Raw genomic sequence first — 14852 nt, forward strand, 5'->3', positions numbered from 1 at the left:
TTTGCCGTAAAGCAGTAATGCGTTTCGGTTTGAAGGGCGGGGCAGCCGTTGTAACTATACTGAGGCCTTAGAACTTGTATCTCAAGGTGGTTGGCGCATTTACGTCGTAGATGACTATGGGCTCCAGTAACCACTTAACATCAGGTGGGCTGTGAGCTCGTCCACCCATCTAAGCAATAAAAAATAAAAATAAAAAAGGCATGAAATAAAATTAAATGAAAGGTGATGACATAATATGGGAGCACGTAATGATTTATATTTTATATAAAAAAGTTATCATATAAATATAGTTTTTCATATAAAAAAGTTTTCATTAAAATTAAAATAAGACTGACCCAAAGGTCTTAGTTACCAGGTCATAAAATCCCTTAAAAAAATCATTTCGTGCGCAGCGCGTTTCGCATTACTTTGTTTTTAATTTTTGGCTTTCGTTCGTTTTCGTAAACAACCTAACACGCGATTTCTCGTAACAGGTTCCATTTTTATTTTAAAGCAACCTGTTGCTGCAACAGGTTTCGTGAAAAATTACTCATCTTTAGTAGGAAACAGCCTCAAAAATATCGTTTTTATTAAAATATCTCGAACAATAAACATAACCTAAAATGTAAACATTGTCTGATTTTACCAATTTGGCCATTGCTGGGAGACCTGAAAATTGGGCTCATGAAACCTTCTTAGGTATTGTAACTTATGCCCAAATTCTAGCACTGTAACGCCAGGCCCAAGTTTGTATGGATTTCGGGTTTGTCCTTTACAGAGCCACATATCATCTATGCCGGAACACAGATTATGCAATGCTACGTTTAACGTAAAACATAATAAGTGTATAATCTATGACATAAAATTAATGTATCATCTATCTCGGACTTTTTGGCGGGAACGCGAGGAGTGAAGTTGTGTGATTTTGTTTTATTTTGTCTAATTAATGTTTCTTCAGGTTTAAATGTGTAATAACGGTGGTTTATTAACCGTTTAATATTTGTGAAAGTGCATAAATGTGGGAAAATGAAACAAAGTTGCTGAACATAACTTCTCGGGATCTTGCAAAAAGTCCATTGAAAAGTTTCAGTAAATGACCACCATTTTACTGAAATTATACTTCATCCCATATCAGCTCATTTCATTTCGTTTCGTTTTCATTTCATTTCATGCCATGTTTCATAATAATCAAATTAATTTCGTTTCATAATATCATATTTCATATAAAAAAGTTATCATTAAAAATAAATTAAGACTTGACCTAAAGTCCTAGTTACCAGGACATAAAATACCTAAAAAAAAATAATATCATCTATCTATGTGTAGATAACATATTTTTGTTGACTTTTGAATTGCGATTTTAATTAATAGAAACTACGTTGGTAACAAAGATCGTGATTAAATTCTAGTCCTATAAAAAGTCACGTTCTAATTAATATTTAAATATAGGCCTGTAAAACCGTTTGATATCGGTATGATAAGTGTTTGTTTGTGGACGTGAATGCAAGATGCCGTGCGAAAGCTGTGCGGTACAGTTCAGCGTGTTTAGACACAAAAGAGTTTGTGGTGAATGTGAGAGGTACTACTGCAGCAGATGCCTCCGTCGCGGTGGAGGCTCCATGTGTGCACCATGCCGGGTGCTGTCCACCCGTCCACTATGCCGAGCAAACATCGCTCACCTCAAAGTTCGCGACCTTCAGTGCTTCCTACATCGTCAAAACTTATCCACCAGAGGATGTGTCGGTACGCTTAAATATTTTTTCTAACATTCCGAAATTTATTTTCATGTTTACCAGTACAAAACAGGTTCAAGTCCCAAAAAAAGCTATCAAAAGACTGTGACATATCAAAATTAGGTTCAATTCTATTATCAAATTCAATACAATTAATTTCATAACTGGTTAATACAAAATAAATGGATTGCACTTTGAAGATTGTTAAATCCAATAATTAGTACACATTGAATAGTAAAAGAGAAAGTAGCAAATAGAGAGAACAGTAGATTATCTGATTTGAACATCAACATTATATTAAAGTAGATATGGAAGAAGCAAAGGCATTCTGATCTGGTTGTAGATTCTGGGAAGTACTGCTCTTGCTAGGGTCAATATTAGCACATTCTCTCAGGTTGAGCCCCGTGAGCTCAGCTACCACTGAATATGCAGGAAAAAAAGAAAAAAAAAAATGCCTAGTGACCTAGTGTACTTCACAGCATGTGGTCACTTCAATTGTATTTTGGAATTGGTTAACCATTGCATAGGATGACAGACTTCCAAAAAACATTCATTGACTAAAACTTATAGTGTGGTCTGTCCGTAATATGTCTTTGATGATGATCAAATCTATCATCATGTCATCATGATTTCCTTCTTTGCTCAGCTTTCCAAGCTTTTTATAACTTCTAACTTTTTTTTGATTTTACTATGCATGCCAAGCATAGACGCGCACATAGATTGTTTTTATGCTACCATGCGTAAGAGGTGTGCATAGAGATGGTAAGCAGAGTGAGGGCCAGCTCCAACAGTATCCTGAGCATGATTGCAAGCAGGCTGGACTGTGTATACATGGGTCGCTGTGGTGCCATCTCCCATGGGATGCTACGACAGTAATTCATTGTGATGTAAATATAACTACTAACATAGGTCTAAGTCTTATTAATATTAACAATTTATATGAGTCGTGGTTACTTGCAATAAAAACATTATTATTATTATTATTATAGTAAAGTTTGTTACCTATGGTGACCTCTAAATTAGAACAGTTGTTCACCAAGAACCTCACCAAGTTAGGACATTCGATAGTTCAGTCTGCAGTCTGTTCATTCTAATTTTAATGCAGTTTTGTTACATTAATGTATGTCTTATTACTTCTCAAGACTCTGACATTTATAGAACCAGTGGTAGGGAATCCTTTAACATTTAATAACTGTTTCTAAAAACTTAAGAATCAGCAAATAATTCTAATAATAACTTTCCAGAAAAGGAAGAGTTGGTGGGTCTGTGTGTAACACATGTAAATAGTCCTGCATACCGGCGTCGGAGCTCTCGCAATGAGAACAGTCCATTCAGTTCTCTTAAAGGATTAACAGTCAACATCAATGAGTTCATAAGCTCGACGTTCAACCTGAGACCTGCCTCACAACCATATCCAGCACCACCACCTCCTACACGTAAATTTTTAAATTTTTTTTATGGCTTTTGTAGGCATACAATCAACGGTGTTAGTAAGTGTGGTAATTGTTGCTCGTGTCCGACAGCAATACCAGGGATACAGATAAGCGACTGCCTACTGCTGAATACTTTCCTAAGCCTCATATGCGAAAGGACCTGCCATAGTGGTTAGGAAAAAACATAGAATGACATTCATTCCAGAGCGAGATGGAAGAATGAAAGATACCTGGAAATGCACTGTCAGTGAACACAGCAGTTTCAGTATTTAAGTTATTGGTACTATAAGCAAGTAAGCTTTTTTGAAAAGCAGGTACGATCCTGTCCTGGTTTTTTAATAACCAGGCCAACCGCATATAAAAGTTTCTCTAACCTCAGTTTAGGTAATTGTATTTTGTTTATTTCACCTAATGGCATGATCACCAACTCTACCATTAATCACTATGTCATAGCTTAAAATTATTAATAGATACACAAACATGAACTTTTGACCTCACATTAGACATTAAGAAGAAATAATATTGACTAATATTGAATCAAATGATATTTGTGTAACTATAATTAAGAATGAATAAAGTTCAAAGTCGGTTTGTAATTTTGATTCCAAACTAAGGCTGTTTCAATAGTTGTTTATTTCAAACATCAGACATAGTTTTTATCTTCCCATCAGTTTGCTATTTGGGTTAGTCTGCAAAACGCGATTCTGATTAGCCTATCACTGACAGGTTGTGAAAGCTTTTTACCACAGAAATATTTAAAGTAGATTTCAAAATGGAAGTACTTCAGTCAGGAAGGGTTAATTTTGAAGGCAGGTGAAATCTTGGCTATAGAATAAACTTGTTTGAACAGGTAGCTGTCACAACAATAGTCACTCGCACGTCCCTGGGCAGCCAACCTCGGACCGCCTCACTACATCAGGTAAACCTTTTCAAAACATTTCTCGTTACTTAATATAAATGATAGGAAAATAAATGCATCGAAACGTCAGAAATAATATAATAATACAAAAAAAAACCTAATTAATATGTAATAAGAACTTTTTAAAAATTTAGTTTTGTTAAAAATATTTCAATCATTTAATATCGAATTCATTGCCAAGTCTTGTGCAAAATATTGTGGAAATGAGCTTCCAAGTAGCATGGAGCATACTGTTGAAACAATAATAAACTTTTGTAAGTCGTTACTGATAGCTACTATACATGCTCACAGGGAGCCGGCACCCCGGCGGCGCCGCCCCGCGCTCCGAGCGCTTCACCACTACTCCGGGTGACGTATCCTCATACAGCTCAATACGCGAATGAAGATAAATAAATGTTGTTTGTCCAAATGCTATTAGTTTTTAAAAAGTACCGAATTCAAATTTTGCTACAATTTTAGATCAGAACACATTTTTATTATTATAAACGACTTGTGTGTGTGTGTCATTATTGTTCACAACCTGAGGTTTCCATCAACATAACAATAATGAAAGAGTGCGTGCGTGTGGGCAGGTGGCGAAGCCGACATCCGGGTGCCGATCCCCCAGTGGACCCCAGAGGGGGAGCGCACCCCGTCCCGCAGCCCCTCCGTGCCGCTCGACACGGCCGACTGCTTCGAGATCGAGGACCTCGACGACCAGGGCTGGGAGCTCATCACCAGGCCTGCTGACCCCTTGCCCAACGGTCAGTTGCTGATGGTTTTCAAGATAAGGTATAGAACCTTATCTTGAAAAATACTTTCTATGGAAATTTATGTACAAAATTAAGAAGTATATTATAAATCTTTTTCAAGAATGTCAATTCCTCAAAAATACTTATTACAATATTAAATTTAACCGCTATAATATAAGAAAATATAAACTGTAAACACGACGATAAGAAATGACATGTTTATTTTATTTTATTTATTCCTATTAAAATCTCTAAATTTTACTATTCTTATATGAAACTAATACTATACTAACTATTAACTTATATGTTAAGAAGTTTTTATTAGTAGCATTCAATTTATTTCAGTAAAAATAATACCCTCGGTACCTGAATATTTTAAAATAGAATTGAAAAAAAAGCAAATTCTGCATATGTATTTAATCAGTTCTCTTTAAATATATAAAGAGAAACACATCCGACCAGATGGCGCCTAAAGACGCCGTCGTTGCGCACCTGCGGGGGCCGCCCGCGACCTGCCGCCGATGGGGGCTGCCACTGGTATAGTAGCCGAACTACAGTTTAGGAAAATATTTATTTTATAGATTCAGAAATACTACTGAGCGCTACAGATAACTCTCCTCCCAGAGAAGAAAGAGAAGAGCGCAGAGAAACCGAGCCAGAACGAGAGGCCGAGCCGCCCGCGGCCAGCCCCGAGCCCGCCACGCTGAGCCCCGGCCTCGGGAGCCACAACCGAGCCGCCTCCGAGCTGGAGCTGCGGCCCTCCGCCCCGCACCCCGACACCGGCAGCCTGCAGGACGAGCCGCTGCCCGCGACCAACCACGGTGAGACCACACTCCACCCTCTAGCAATTCTCTCATTCATGTGTTAGTGAGCTCGCATCATAAAACAACGGTTTTTATTAAAATAGTTCCCGGCGCTCCGCCAGACCTAGCGGAATTAGAATCAGATATGTTTAGTAATTTAATATATCTATCGCTTTAATTGAGTCGTGACGAACTGAGTTAGTCAAACTTAACGCGCTACTGCAACTCAACATCTAGCATTGGCTTTAAGGCGCGGCAGAGTCCGCGGCGGACGTGGCGCTGGAGGCGCTGGGCTCGGAGGCTGCGCTGGAGGCGCTCAGCGTCCGGCAGCTGAAGCGGCTGCTGCTGCGGCACCGCGTGGAGTACCGCGGCGCCATCGAGCGCGCGGACCTGCTGGAGCGGGCGCGCACGCTGTGGCGGGACCAGCGCGCGCACGCCGCCGACCCCGAGCTGCTGCCGCTGGAGGACGCCTGCAAGATCTGCATGGCGGCGCGCCTGGAGTGCGTGCTGCTGGAGTGCGGACACATCGCCACGTGCACCCAGTGCTCCAGTAGGCTCGCGGAGTGCCCCATCTGCCGCCGGTTTGTCGTCAGGGCCGTCCGCTTCTTCCGCTCCTAGAGCCCCGGACCCGGCGTTCGCTAAACGTCCACCACCCTAGATCATATTATTAGTCCTAAAAGGTATTTAAAATTCCCCATAGGTTTATTGAAAAAGAAAATGTATCAAATAAGTTATGAACAATATGAGAAATAGCTCCTGTTAAAAGTCGTAAAATGTATGACGCGAAATTGCACATAGATTCTGAGGAAATCGTCGCGGTCCCGGCCCGGTGTCCTGGTCTGCAGCAGGCGCCTCGGCGAGCCATGGGAATGTCTGTATTATAGCAATGCTATGAACAAATCAATATTTATGGAATGGCGCGGTTAGGTGCACGGCACGTCTACTTTTTGAATAACAATAAGGAATAAATCTTATGAACAAGATGACGGGCAAACCAATACAGTGACATTTGCGGGTATCAGCCGCGGGCTATTCGAGGTCACAGCGGACACGAGCGGTCACGGGTCGACACGAGCGGTCACGGGCCGACACGAGCGGTCACGAGCCGACACTAGCGGTCACGGACCGACACGAGCGGTCACGGGCCGACACTAGCGGTCACGGGCCGACACTAGCGGTCACGGGCCGACACGAGCGGTCACGGGCCGATACGAGCGGTCACGGGCCGACACGAGCGGTCACGGGCCGACACTAGCGGTCACGGGCCGACACTAGCGGTCACGGACCGACACGAGCGGTCACGGGCCGACACGGGCGGATCCGGCTCGTCTCTCGTTTAGTTTAGTCGCCAGGGACTTGAATTAGCGTGAAGGAATGTAGGATCAAATTATTTGTTTGAAGTTTTCTTGGCAAACCATTCTAGCGTATATTCCAATTGTCCTTCTGAGTCAGTGCTAATAATTTAAATGCTACAAATTTTTCTATTTCTAAGACATAGGCCACTCCTAGCATTGCGTGAACATTATTAATGGGACGTTCAAAACATTTGAACAACTTTATCATTCAAGGTTTGTTCAAAAGTACTATGTATGGTATGTACCTCAGAGAGTTGCAAAACGTAGTGTCTCATGTGCGTCCTTTTTCTTACCTCTGCCAGCAGCCTCGAGGGGCTGTTCTGGCGTGGCCTCGGGCGGCGGCCGAGCTCACGGGGCTCAACCAAAAAGAATTGCTAATGTCTGCACCAACAACAGCAGCGCGTCACTGAATCTACCACCGAATCGAAATCGCAACTCAATGGGCCGTTTATGAGTAAGCGACAAACTGGGTCGCGTGCAATGAAAACGGTGACCGGCCCTGCGTATGGAGACACCAAGACTGGATGGGAATGACTCCACTTGACACGCCTGGGACTCCGCCGCCTGGGTCGCTCTGCAGCGCCCGCTCATCGCGACCCAACACTAGTCCAGGACTAGGGGGTCCGGGGGCCCGGCGTGCTAATGCAGCTCATATCTATCGCGAGCTACCTCACACCGAGTAAAGAGCTCACTGCTCCCCAAACAATGTCATATTATAATTAGACACGAAAAAAATTTTGAATTTCATTTTTAAAAAGCTATCATTTTAGTATTCTTAAATGAATATAAACCACCATTTATTGTAATTAATTTAATTAAAAAAATACGTTTACAATCTTTTACTTTGATATTTGGTGTTGTTGGGGAAACTAACATGTGAGCTGGCGGGCGTGGTGCCCCCCCCCCCACGTGTAGCAACAAACGTATTCACTTCATCAATTATGAACATTTTATGAAGCGTATTGATGTAAAATGCTTCCATCAGGGTACAGTCGTATAAACCTTCGTGGCGTAGAAACGTAATGTCGGTCGACTCGATGTCGTTTATAAAGTAACTTGTTACGTTTATAAGTTTCTATTTGCGCAATGGATGTGATTTATATGAAAATAAAAGTATTTCAAAACATTCAACTTGTTTTATTTATTATAACATAATTTAAGGAGCCATCTCGAAGGTCCCCTGCTCGCCCTCGCTGGTGTCGGACCTGCAAAACAAGTGCGGGGCTCAGTCATCTGTCGGTTCCAAGCCAGGGTCTTCTCGAGCACGTGTTGCTGCAACGGACATGCACAACACGAGAACGTAGAGAACTAGCGAAGCGAAACACCCAGCACTAAACATATCTCCGACTGAGAATCGAATTCAAACCTACCTTCAATATTGTGATGAACTAGTCCCGTCCGAAGGTGTGGGTCTCGACGGGAGGGTCGACTCTTATGAGGGAGGAGGCGACGGTGAAGTAACCCTCATAGTGCACGTCCTCCGGGGTGGTGTCGTAGTGGTAGTGGCCGCCCGCCCCCGCGCCCTCGCCGCCGCCGCTGAACCCGTGGAAGTGCTGCACGCGGAGGTCCAGCCCCTGCACGGTGCGACACCACATTGACTATGTTACCGAACGTGGAACCAGCCACGCCACCGGCCTCTACTCATTAGTTCGTGACGAACAAACAAAGCTACATAGGTATATTTTCAATATTTCAGTCAGTCAACCAAATTTGATGTTAACAAAAATAGATTTGTATTTGAATAAGATCGTTAATGGCACAAATTGAAGTGTTTAAAGTGAGGCAACCCACGAGGTCTCCGGTGACGAGCGTGCCGACGACAGTGAGCGGCGCGTCCAGCTCGAAGTAGTGCAGCCAGGAGTCCACGGCGGCGTCGGAGCACAGCGGCGCGCTGGAGAAGTCCGGCATCACATGGAAGTAGCCGCGGCCCGCGCGCAGCACGAACGCGCCGCCCAGACCTGCGCACCACCACACTCTACGGAGTGCACCTCATCAAGAGATCTTTTTCTTACTGGTGAAAGGACCTCTTGTGAATCCGCACGGGTAGGTACCACCACCCTGTCTATTTCTGCCGTGAAATAGCAATGCGCTTCGGTTTGAAGGGTGGGGTAGCCGTTGTATACTGAGACCTTAGAACTTATATCTCAAGGTGAGTGGCGCATTTACGTTGTAGATGTCTGTGGGCTCTAGTAACCACTTAATACCAGGTGGGTTGTGAGCTCGTCCATCCATCTAAGCAATAAAAAAAAAACACCTTGTTGTAATGTCACTTTTTTTGTAATTTCCAGGAAGGAATAGATTTTGTGCGTGGCAGCGGAGCCCACTGCCCGCTGACTGGGGACGGAGTCTCAATTGTGTGCATGCAGAGTGTCTTACCCCGATGAAATAATAAAGGATGTCTGTCCAGACGTGCAGCCCGCGCCGGCTACACTAACACTTACCCACGACTTTGTCTCCGTAGTGAGTCTTCAATGTCTCTCTGATGGACGTGATAAAGTTGGACTTGCCCGTGCGGTTCTTCGCGACCACTTTAATTACCTGGTCATTGACATCGCTCATTAATACACATTACATTACAACATACACATTAACAGTGAATTGACGCTGTACGTATGTATATAATGGGAAGATTCTCCAAATGGTTGAACAATAATATCAAAGACATCTATCTATGCGGTTTCTGTACAATATTAAGAAAACAAAATTTAAAACCTTTATTTTCCACAAATTATAGTTTTATACAGTATTATTGAATTAAGTAAAACTGAACTCGTTTTTTTGTTTCTCAATGACAGAGTTCAGTCAATCTATAGAAAAATCTCTTTTTTTAAACTAAAAAATTTCAAAGTTTTTCCATAAAAATAACATAAATAGGATTTTCTTTACATATATGCTAGATCTATGATTGTGATCGCTAATAATGTTCACATTCAGACGAGACAATGTCAGCAGAAACCCGTACAATTTAGTTTAGTATGCTTACGAGATCTAATACCAGTGTTCAGTTCGCAATTACTAACCACGTCCCACGCCCCACGACGTAATTGTAACAAAGCTCACAGCATCCTGAACGCGTCGGATGCCCTCGTACCTTTCCGGGTTTCCCTTCCGTCAGCAGGTAGTTTCCGAGCAACGCAGTCCTGGTCTCGTCGTTGGGCAGCTGTTGCTGGAGGTACCCGCTGCTGCCCTTGGGCGCTCCTACTGGGTGCACCGACACTATTCTGGTGCCTTGGTCAACAGTACCGTTGCGGACACTAAGGTTTACTATACCCTGAAAAACGTCGTAATGTTAAATAGATTTCTGAAATCTTCAGACGTATACAGGAGTTTACGGTTTACTTGAAACTATTCCTCTCATCACGTTTACCTCCACACGCACGGCCGAGTGTATATAGCGTCATTAATTCTCAATGGTTCGACATTGGTACTTCTCTGGTGGTGACATTGGTATGTTGAAATAAACTGAGACATATAAGACCGGTACAAAATATATTTGAATCGACACCATGAAGTCAGTGGTGTGAACTAGGAGCTGGCTTTCAACAGACGGCATTCCTGCTTAGTAGCACAGTAGGTACCTCGCAGTTCACGCCCAGGTACGGCCACGGTCCGGCTCCAGCGCCGGCGAGGAAGGCGGGGTCGCGGTTCAAGTGTTCCAGCAGCTTGGCCAGGTCGTATATCTTGTCGCGTTTGACCTGCGGCACTAAGTACGGCGGGCCCCCGATCTCGACCAGCTTGGCGTCGCCAGTCAATCCTGTTGTTCAATTAATGAAGGCTTAAAGTCGAGGACATGTAATTATTCTAAAGAAGCGAAAATAAATTATTGGTACAGCATGGTTTGTGTGCGCAGATGCCGGGAAAATTGTACTGTAAAGAGAGGTACCTCTTCATTCGAACAGTTTTCGACTTCGAAAGGCCTCTGATACCAATATCCAATCTTCCTTACAACCAATACAAGAAGAATTATTTATATATATATGTATATCCAGATAGTTGTACAATTGATATGTATAAGTGGGCAAATAAGTTCACGGCCCATCTGATGCTAGGCGACAACCAGAGCCCGGGCACTACATTACGCGAACACCGTGTTTCACCCTGAATCATGAGACTTCAAGTTTTCATTAAATAGGTAAAATAGCGATCCTAAGAGGCTATTCCAGCTACGCACAGACTGGTATGTGAGCTCATAGACTCAACCTGAGAGAATTTGCTGACACTAGCTCCATCAAGAGTAGTGCTTCGCAGAACCTACCACCGGATCGGAATCGCAACCCACTGAGAGACCCATCCGGCGAGAATCTCAGTGAACTGTGTATATGGGATAATTCGTTCGTCGAACTATTTCGCTAATTCGCTAATCGACGAGTTCGACGAGAAAATTGTGTGTCCGTAAAGGTGAAGCTTAAATTACATAATATAAAACATGTGATATTTTTATTCTTGTTGAGATTGTGATGACACGTCCTCGTATTTTTACGACAGTAGATAAAGATAGCTTCATTGTGTAATAGGTATATTTTCTTAAAACCAATGATTTTTTATACAACAGATATGTTATCTTCATAGTAACTGACTCTTCAAATCTGATCGCGCCATATATATCTACATACATTGACGTGCGCTTGAAACATATCTGCTTCTTTTTACATATAAAATATCATTGCTTAAAACAAATAATTTATAGCTTCGGTTTTCTTATCTAAAGTTCCTTAACTAAAATAAATTTAAATTTGTTTTTTTCTTCTTTACAAAGTTAAAGATTGAACGAGAATAGTTCTAGAAATCGGATGTCGCAGCAGAGCTAGGGCCCAGAATGTAGACTACTAACCTGGTGATTTGAGATAGTAAGGAGGTTCCGTGAGGTCTGGACTGTCGGCCACTGACACTTCCACAAACTTGAAGTTCGTTGTTAAACCATTTGACAATACTGCAAATAACAATGAAGTCGCTATTACTGGTACCTACGACATACACGTACGCTTGACACCAAGCGTTGATGGTCCAATTCTGTCACTTAATGCATAATCTTTGTAAGATGATAGTTTCTGAGCTCTGGAACATTACAGCCCTTGTTGCTTAGTTAAAAGTATTATTGTTAAAAGTTGTTAACACTGCTTACCATCAATAACCGATAATCCGTCTGTGTTTAAGACACTAAAACCATGTAAAATTCTATGAGAAAATATACTTTTTTTTTAAATCATAATTTAAATATAAGCATCAGTAGATAGTCCCTGGTTAGGTTAATGTTTATGACGGTAACCTATAAAAATAAAAGTTAGGCTATATTTTTCTATGCCTACTTAAACATACATTTTCAACAATGAAACTCACCACTAGCTACTTCGTCCAACGGAGGAGTATATAGTTCCTTCTCCTTGATTGTTACTTTAGTGTAATCTATTGTCGTCATTCTACAAAAGTATAATTAAAACAAAATAAGTATAAGATTATTCAAAATAAAACTGCGCTACATAAAAGTTTAGGTATATCAAAAACCGAGAAGCATATACAATATTATTACAAAATTTATTTCACAAATATGTAAATGTGTATGTTTTTGGCGCCATACCTCGATATTAATGTGTACCTATATTAAATTGAAAAATTCAATCAAATTAAAGTCTGTAATAATCGTAACCGGCATTGCAAAACATGAAACTTAGTGCTATTTTCGTCTTCTTATTTAATATTGTTTACATTAAATTGGTAATAATCATCACATGAGTCAGATTCAATAAAACAAACGAATAATCATATTTATTACAAACATATTTAACAAAAAAATATATCTTAAAACGTACAACTCCAAAAATTACTCACTAAAATTTTGAAAAATAACAATATTAAGTATTTATTATCACAACGTGCAGTCTATTACGATTGTAAAATGTAAACTAAAAGAAAACGGGTATAATGAAGCGTTGAACTCACCTTGCAGTCGAGGTCACCAAAGTCGCCATCTGTACCGACGCCGCGTAACCAAACACTAACAATAAACTAAGTGACATTTTGTCACTTGTTTTTATTATGTAATATTGCGGTATTTATAAGAAAAGTTTGTGTTAACACAACCTGCCTATCTCGAACGCAAAGTAAGCTATAGAGACCCATTTGACCCATATTTTGAGTGGTGTAGTGCCCGTCGGTCACAAACACTCAGAGAAATACCAAGGGCAGAAATCATCGTACAACGTATTGAAGTCGTCGTAGCCTAAAGGATAAGACGTCCGGTGCATTCGTGTTGAGCGATGCACCGGTGTTTGAATCCCAGGCGGGTACCAATTTTTCTAATGAAATACCTACGTACTCAACAAATGTTCACGATTGACTTCCACGGTGAATGAATAACATCGTGTAATAAAATCAAACCCGTAAAAATTATAATTTGCGTAATTACTGGTGGTAGAGCCTCTTGTGAGTCCGCACGGGTAGGTACCACCACTCCGCCTATTTCTGCCGTGAAGCAGTAATGCGTTTCGGTTTGAAGGGTGGGGCAGCCGTTGTAACTATACTTGAGACCGTAGAACTTATATCTCAAGGTGGTTGGCGCATTTAAGCTATAGATGTGTATGGGCTCCAGCAACCACTTAACACCAGGTGTGCTGTGAGCTCGTCCATCCATCTATTCAATAAAAAATAATAAAAAACTACTGCGTATCTCAAATCTAACGAGATGATGATGGTGAAGATTTTAACTGTGAATTCTACAAACGCCGGTAACGTATCATGAAGTTCCGAGATCACTTATCGTGTCTTCAGAAAATGTAAAGAAAATTATGTACTTGTTTACAACTAAATTCTCAGAAACGCTACAATCGCTAGTCGATGTGTTTATTGTAGAATATCGATAAAGCGTAAAGTTCTAACTACATTATAGGTACATCAGGACATGTTTCGTTGTTAGGTTTAATGGAGGTGCTAAATATTTACGTGACATTTAAATTTTTTGTGACTCGTTATCATTAAAACGTATTCAACTCATTCAACTCATTATTAGTTATTCAAAAATATGTGCTCGGTTTCAAGAACAAAAGTGTTCAATTCATCAAAATGTTTGTCCTAAAAATATTATATACACAACACCGAAGAACAAATATCCAAAACACTTTACCTTGTACGTGCGTTTGTTTAACTTTACAATGTCCGACTGTTGAAGTATTGGTGACCTCTCATTGACCTGCGTCCCACCGACTGCGGTACGAATGATGCTGCGGGTGCGATGGAGAAGCGAATGCTATATTATGTAGCACTCACATATAGGATAGTCTTTATCAATATATTGTTGGAAAGAAATGATTGTGCGGTCAAGGTTTGTACGGTTTGTCCGCACGACCCTCTGTTGTGATAATGATAACAATCTCCAATACTGTTTATTGATATGATTATTTATATGATAAAAATGACATTATGCGAGTACGCGACGCCTTGCTGATGGCGGTACACGAACTGACTCGAAAATTAATGACTTTGATGTAAAATACATCGGTATGCAATATGATGAGCGCGCTGGCTCTGCACGTCTCGGTATCTAGTTTTTGTGCTAAAAGATGTACAATCAAAGGGCTCCAAGACTCCACGTTTACACCTAGATTTTTTATAGCGTTGAGGCTTTCTAATGTTGTGTCATGTATGCGTTTAATATGGTTAATCGATGGTTGTTGTCCTGTTGGTATGCTCATTAGAATGTCGACGTGAGCGCTGAATATCAGTCTTTCATTATTAAATCTGTGGTTCAATATATCCCAGCATATTATATAATTATCGGAGCTTATTGGTAAATGTTGAATCAATTTCTCTGCTTCACCTTTAACCTTTGTTTTAAGGAACTGCATCTTCGGAGCATTATTGATAATAATTTTGAATAATTTCAGTTGGGATTATTTTTGGTTCCAG

At 41.1% G+C, this 14852-nt stretch overlaps 2 protein-coding genes across 8 annotated transcripts; one reads left to right on the forward strand and one right to left on the reverse strand.

Annotated features, from left to right (window-relative positions):
• The first annotated feature begins 868 nt into the window (after nucleotides 1-868).
• On the forward strand, nucleotides 869-8079 carry LOC114250991 (E3 ubiquitin-protein ligase RNF34). 2 transcript variants are annotated; one of them, XM_028185127.2, is made up of 7 exons: nucleotides 869-1722; nucleotides 2957-3148; nucleotides 3996-4064; nucleotides 4356-4412; nucleotides 4637-4807; nucleotides 5377-5616; nucleotides 5849-8079. In XM_028185127.2, exons 1-7 carry the CDS (start codon nucleotides 1488-1490, stop codon nucleotides 6214-6216), a joined length of 1332 nt encoding a protein of 443 aa, XP_028040928.2. In that variant the 5' UTR covers nucleotides 869-1487; the 3' UTR covers nucleotides 6217-8079. The 2 variants fall into 2 exon arrangements, with proteins under 2 accessions (XP_028040928.2, XP_028040931.2); XM_028185130.2 differs by lacking the exon at nucleotides 4356-4412.
• On the reverse strand, nucleotides 8076-14251 carry LOC114250992 (beta-keto L-gulonate decarboxylase). 6 transcript variants are annotated; one of them, XM_089730659.1, is made up of 10 exons: nucleotides 14071-14251; nucleotides 12891-12974; nucleotides 12291-12370; nucleotides 11785-11883; nucleotides 10532-10707; nucleotides 10045-10224; nucleotides 9395-9491; nucleotides 8745-8911; nucleotides 8324-8527; nucleotides 8076-8158 (listed from the first exon to the last, which is right to left on the reverse strand). In XM_089730659.1, exons 2-9 carry the CDS (start codon nucleotides 12965-12967, stop codon nucleotides 8342-8344), a joined length of 1062 nt encoding a protein of 353 aa, XP_089586785.1. In that variant the 5' UTR covers nucleotides 12968-12974; nucleotides 14071-14251; the 3' UTR covers nucleotides 8076-8158; nucleotides 8324-8341. The 6 variants fall into 6 exon arrangements, with proteins under 6 accessions (XP_089586785.1, XP_089586783.1, XP_089586784.1 ...); XM_089730657.1 differs by having other exon boundaries at nucleotides 12891-13035; XM_089730658.1 differs by having other exon boundaries at nucleotides 12891-13064; nucleotides 14069-14251.
• Between the last annotated feature and the right edge of the window lie 601 nt (nucleotides 14252-14852).

Source organism: Bombyx mandarina, chromosome 10 (assembly GCF_030267445.1).
Source record: "Bombyx mandarina strain Sakado chromosome 10, ASM3026744v2".
Classification (NCBI taxonomy): domain Eukaryota; kingdom Metazoa; phylum Arthropoda; class Insecta; order Lepidoptera; family Bombycidae; genus Bombyx; species Bombyx mandarina.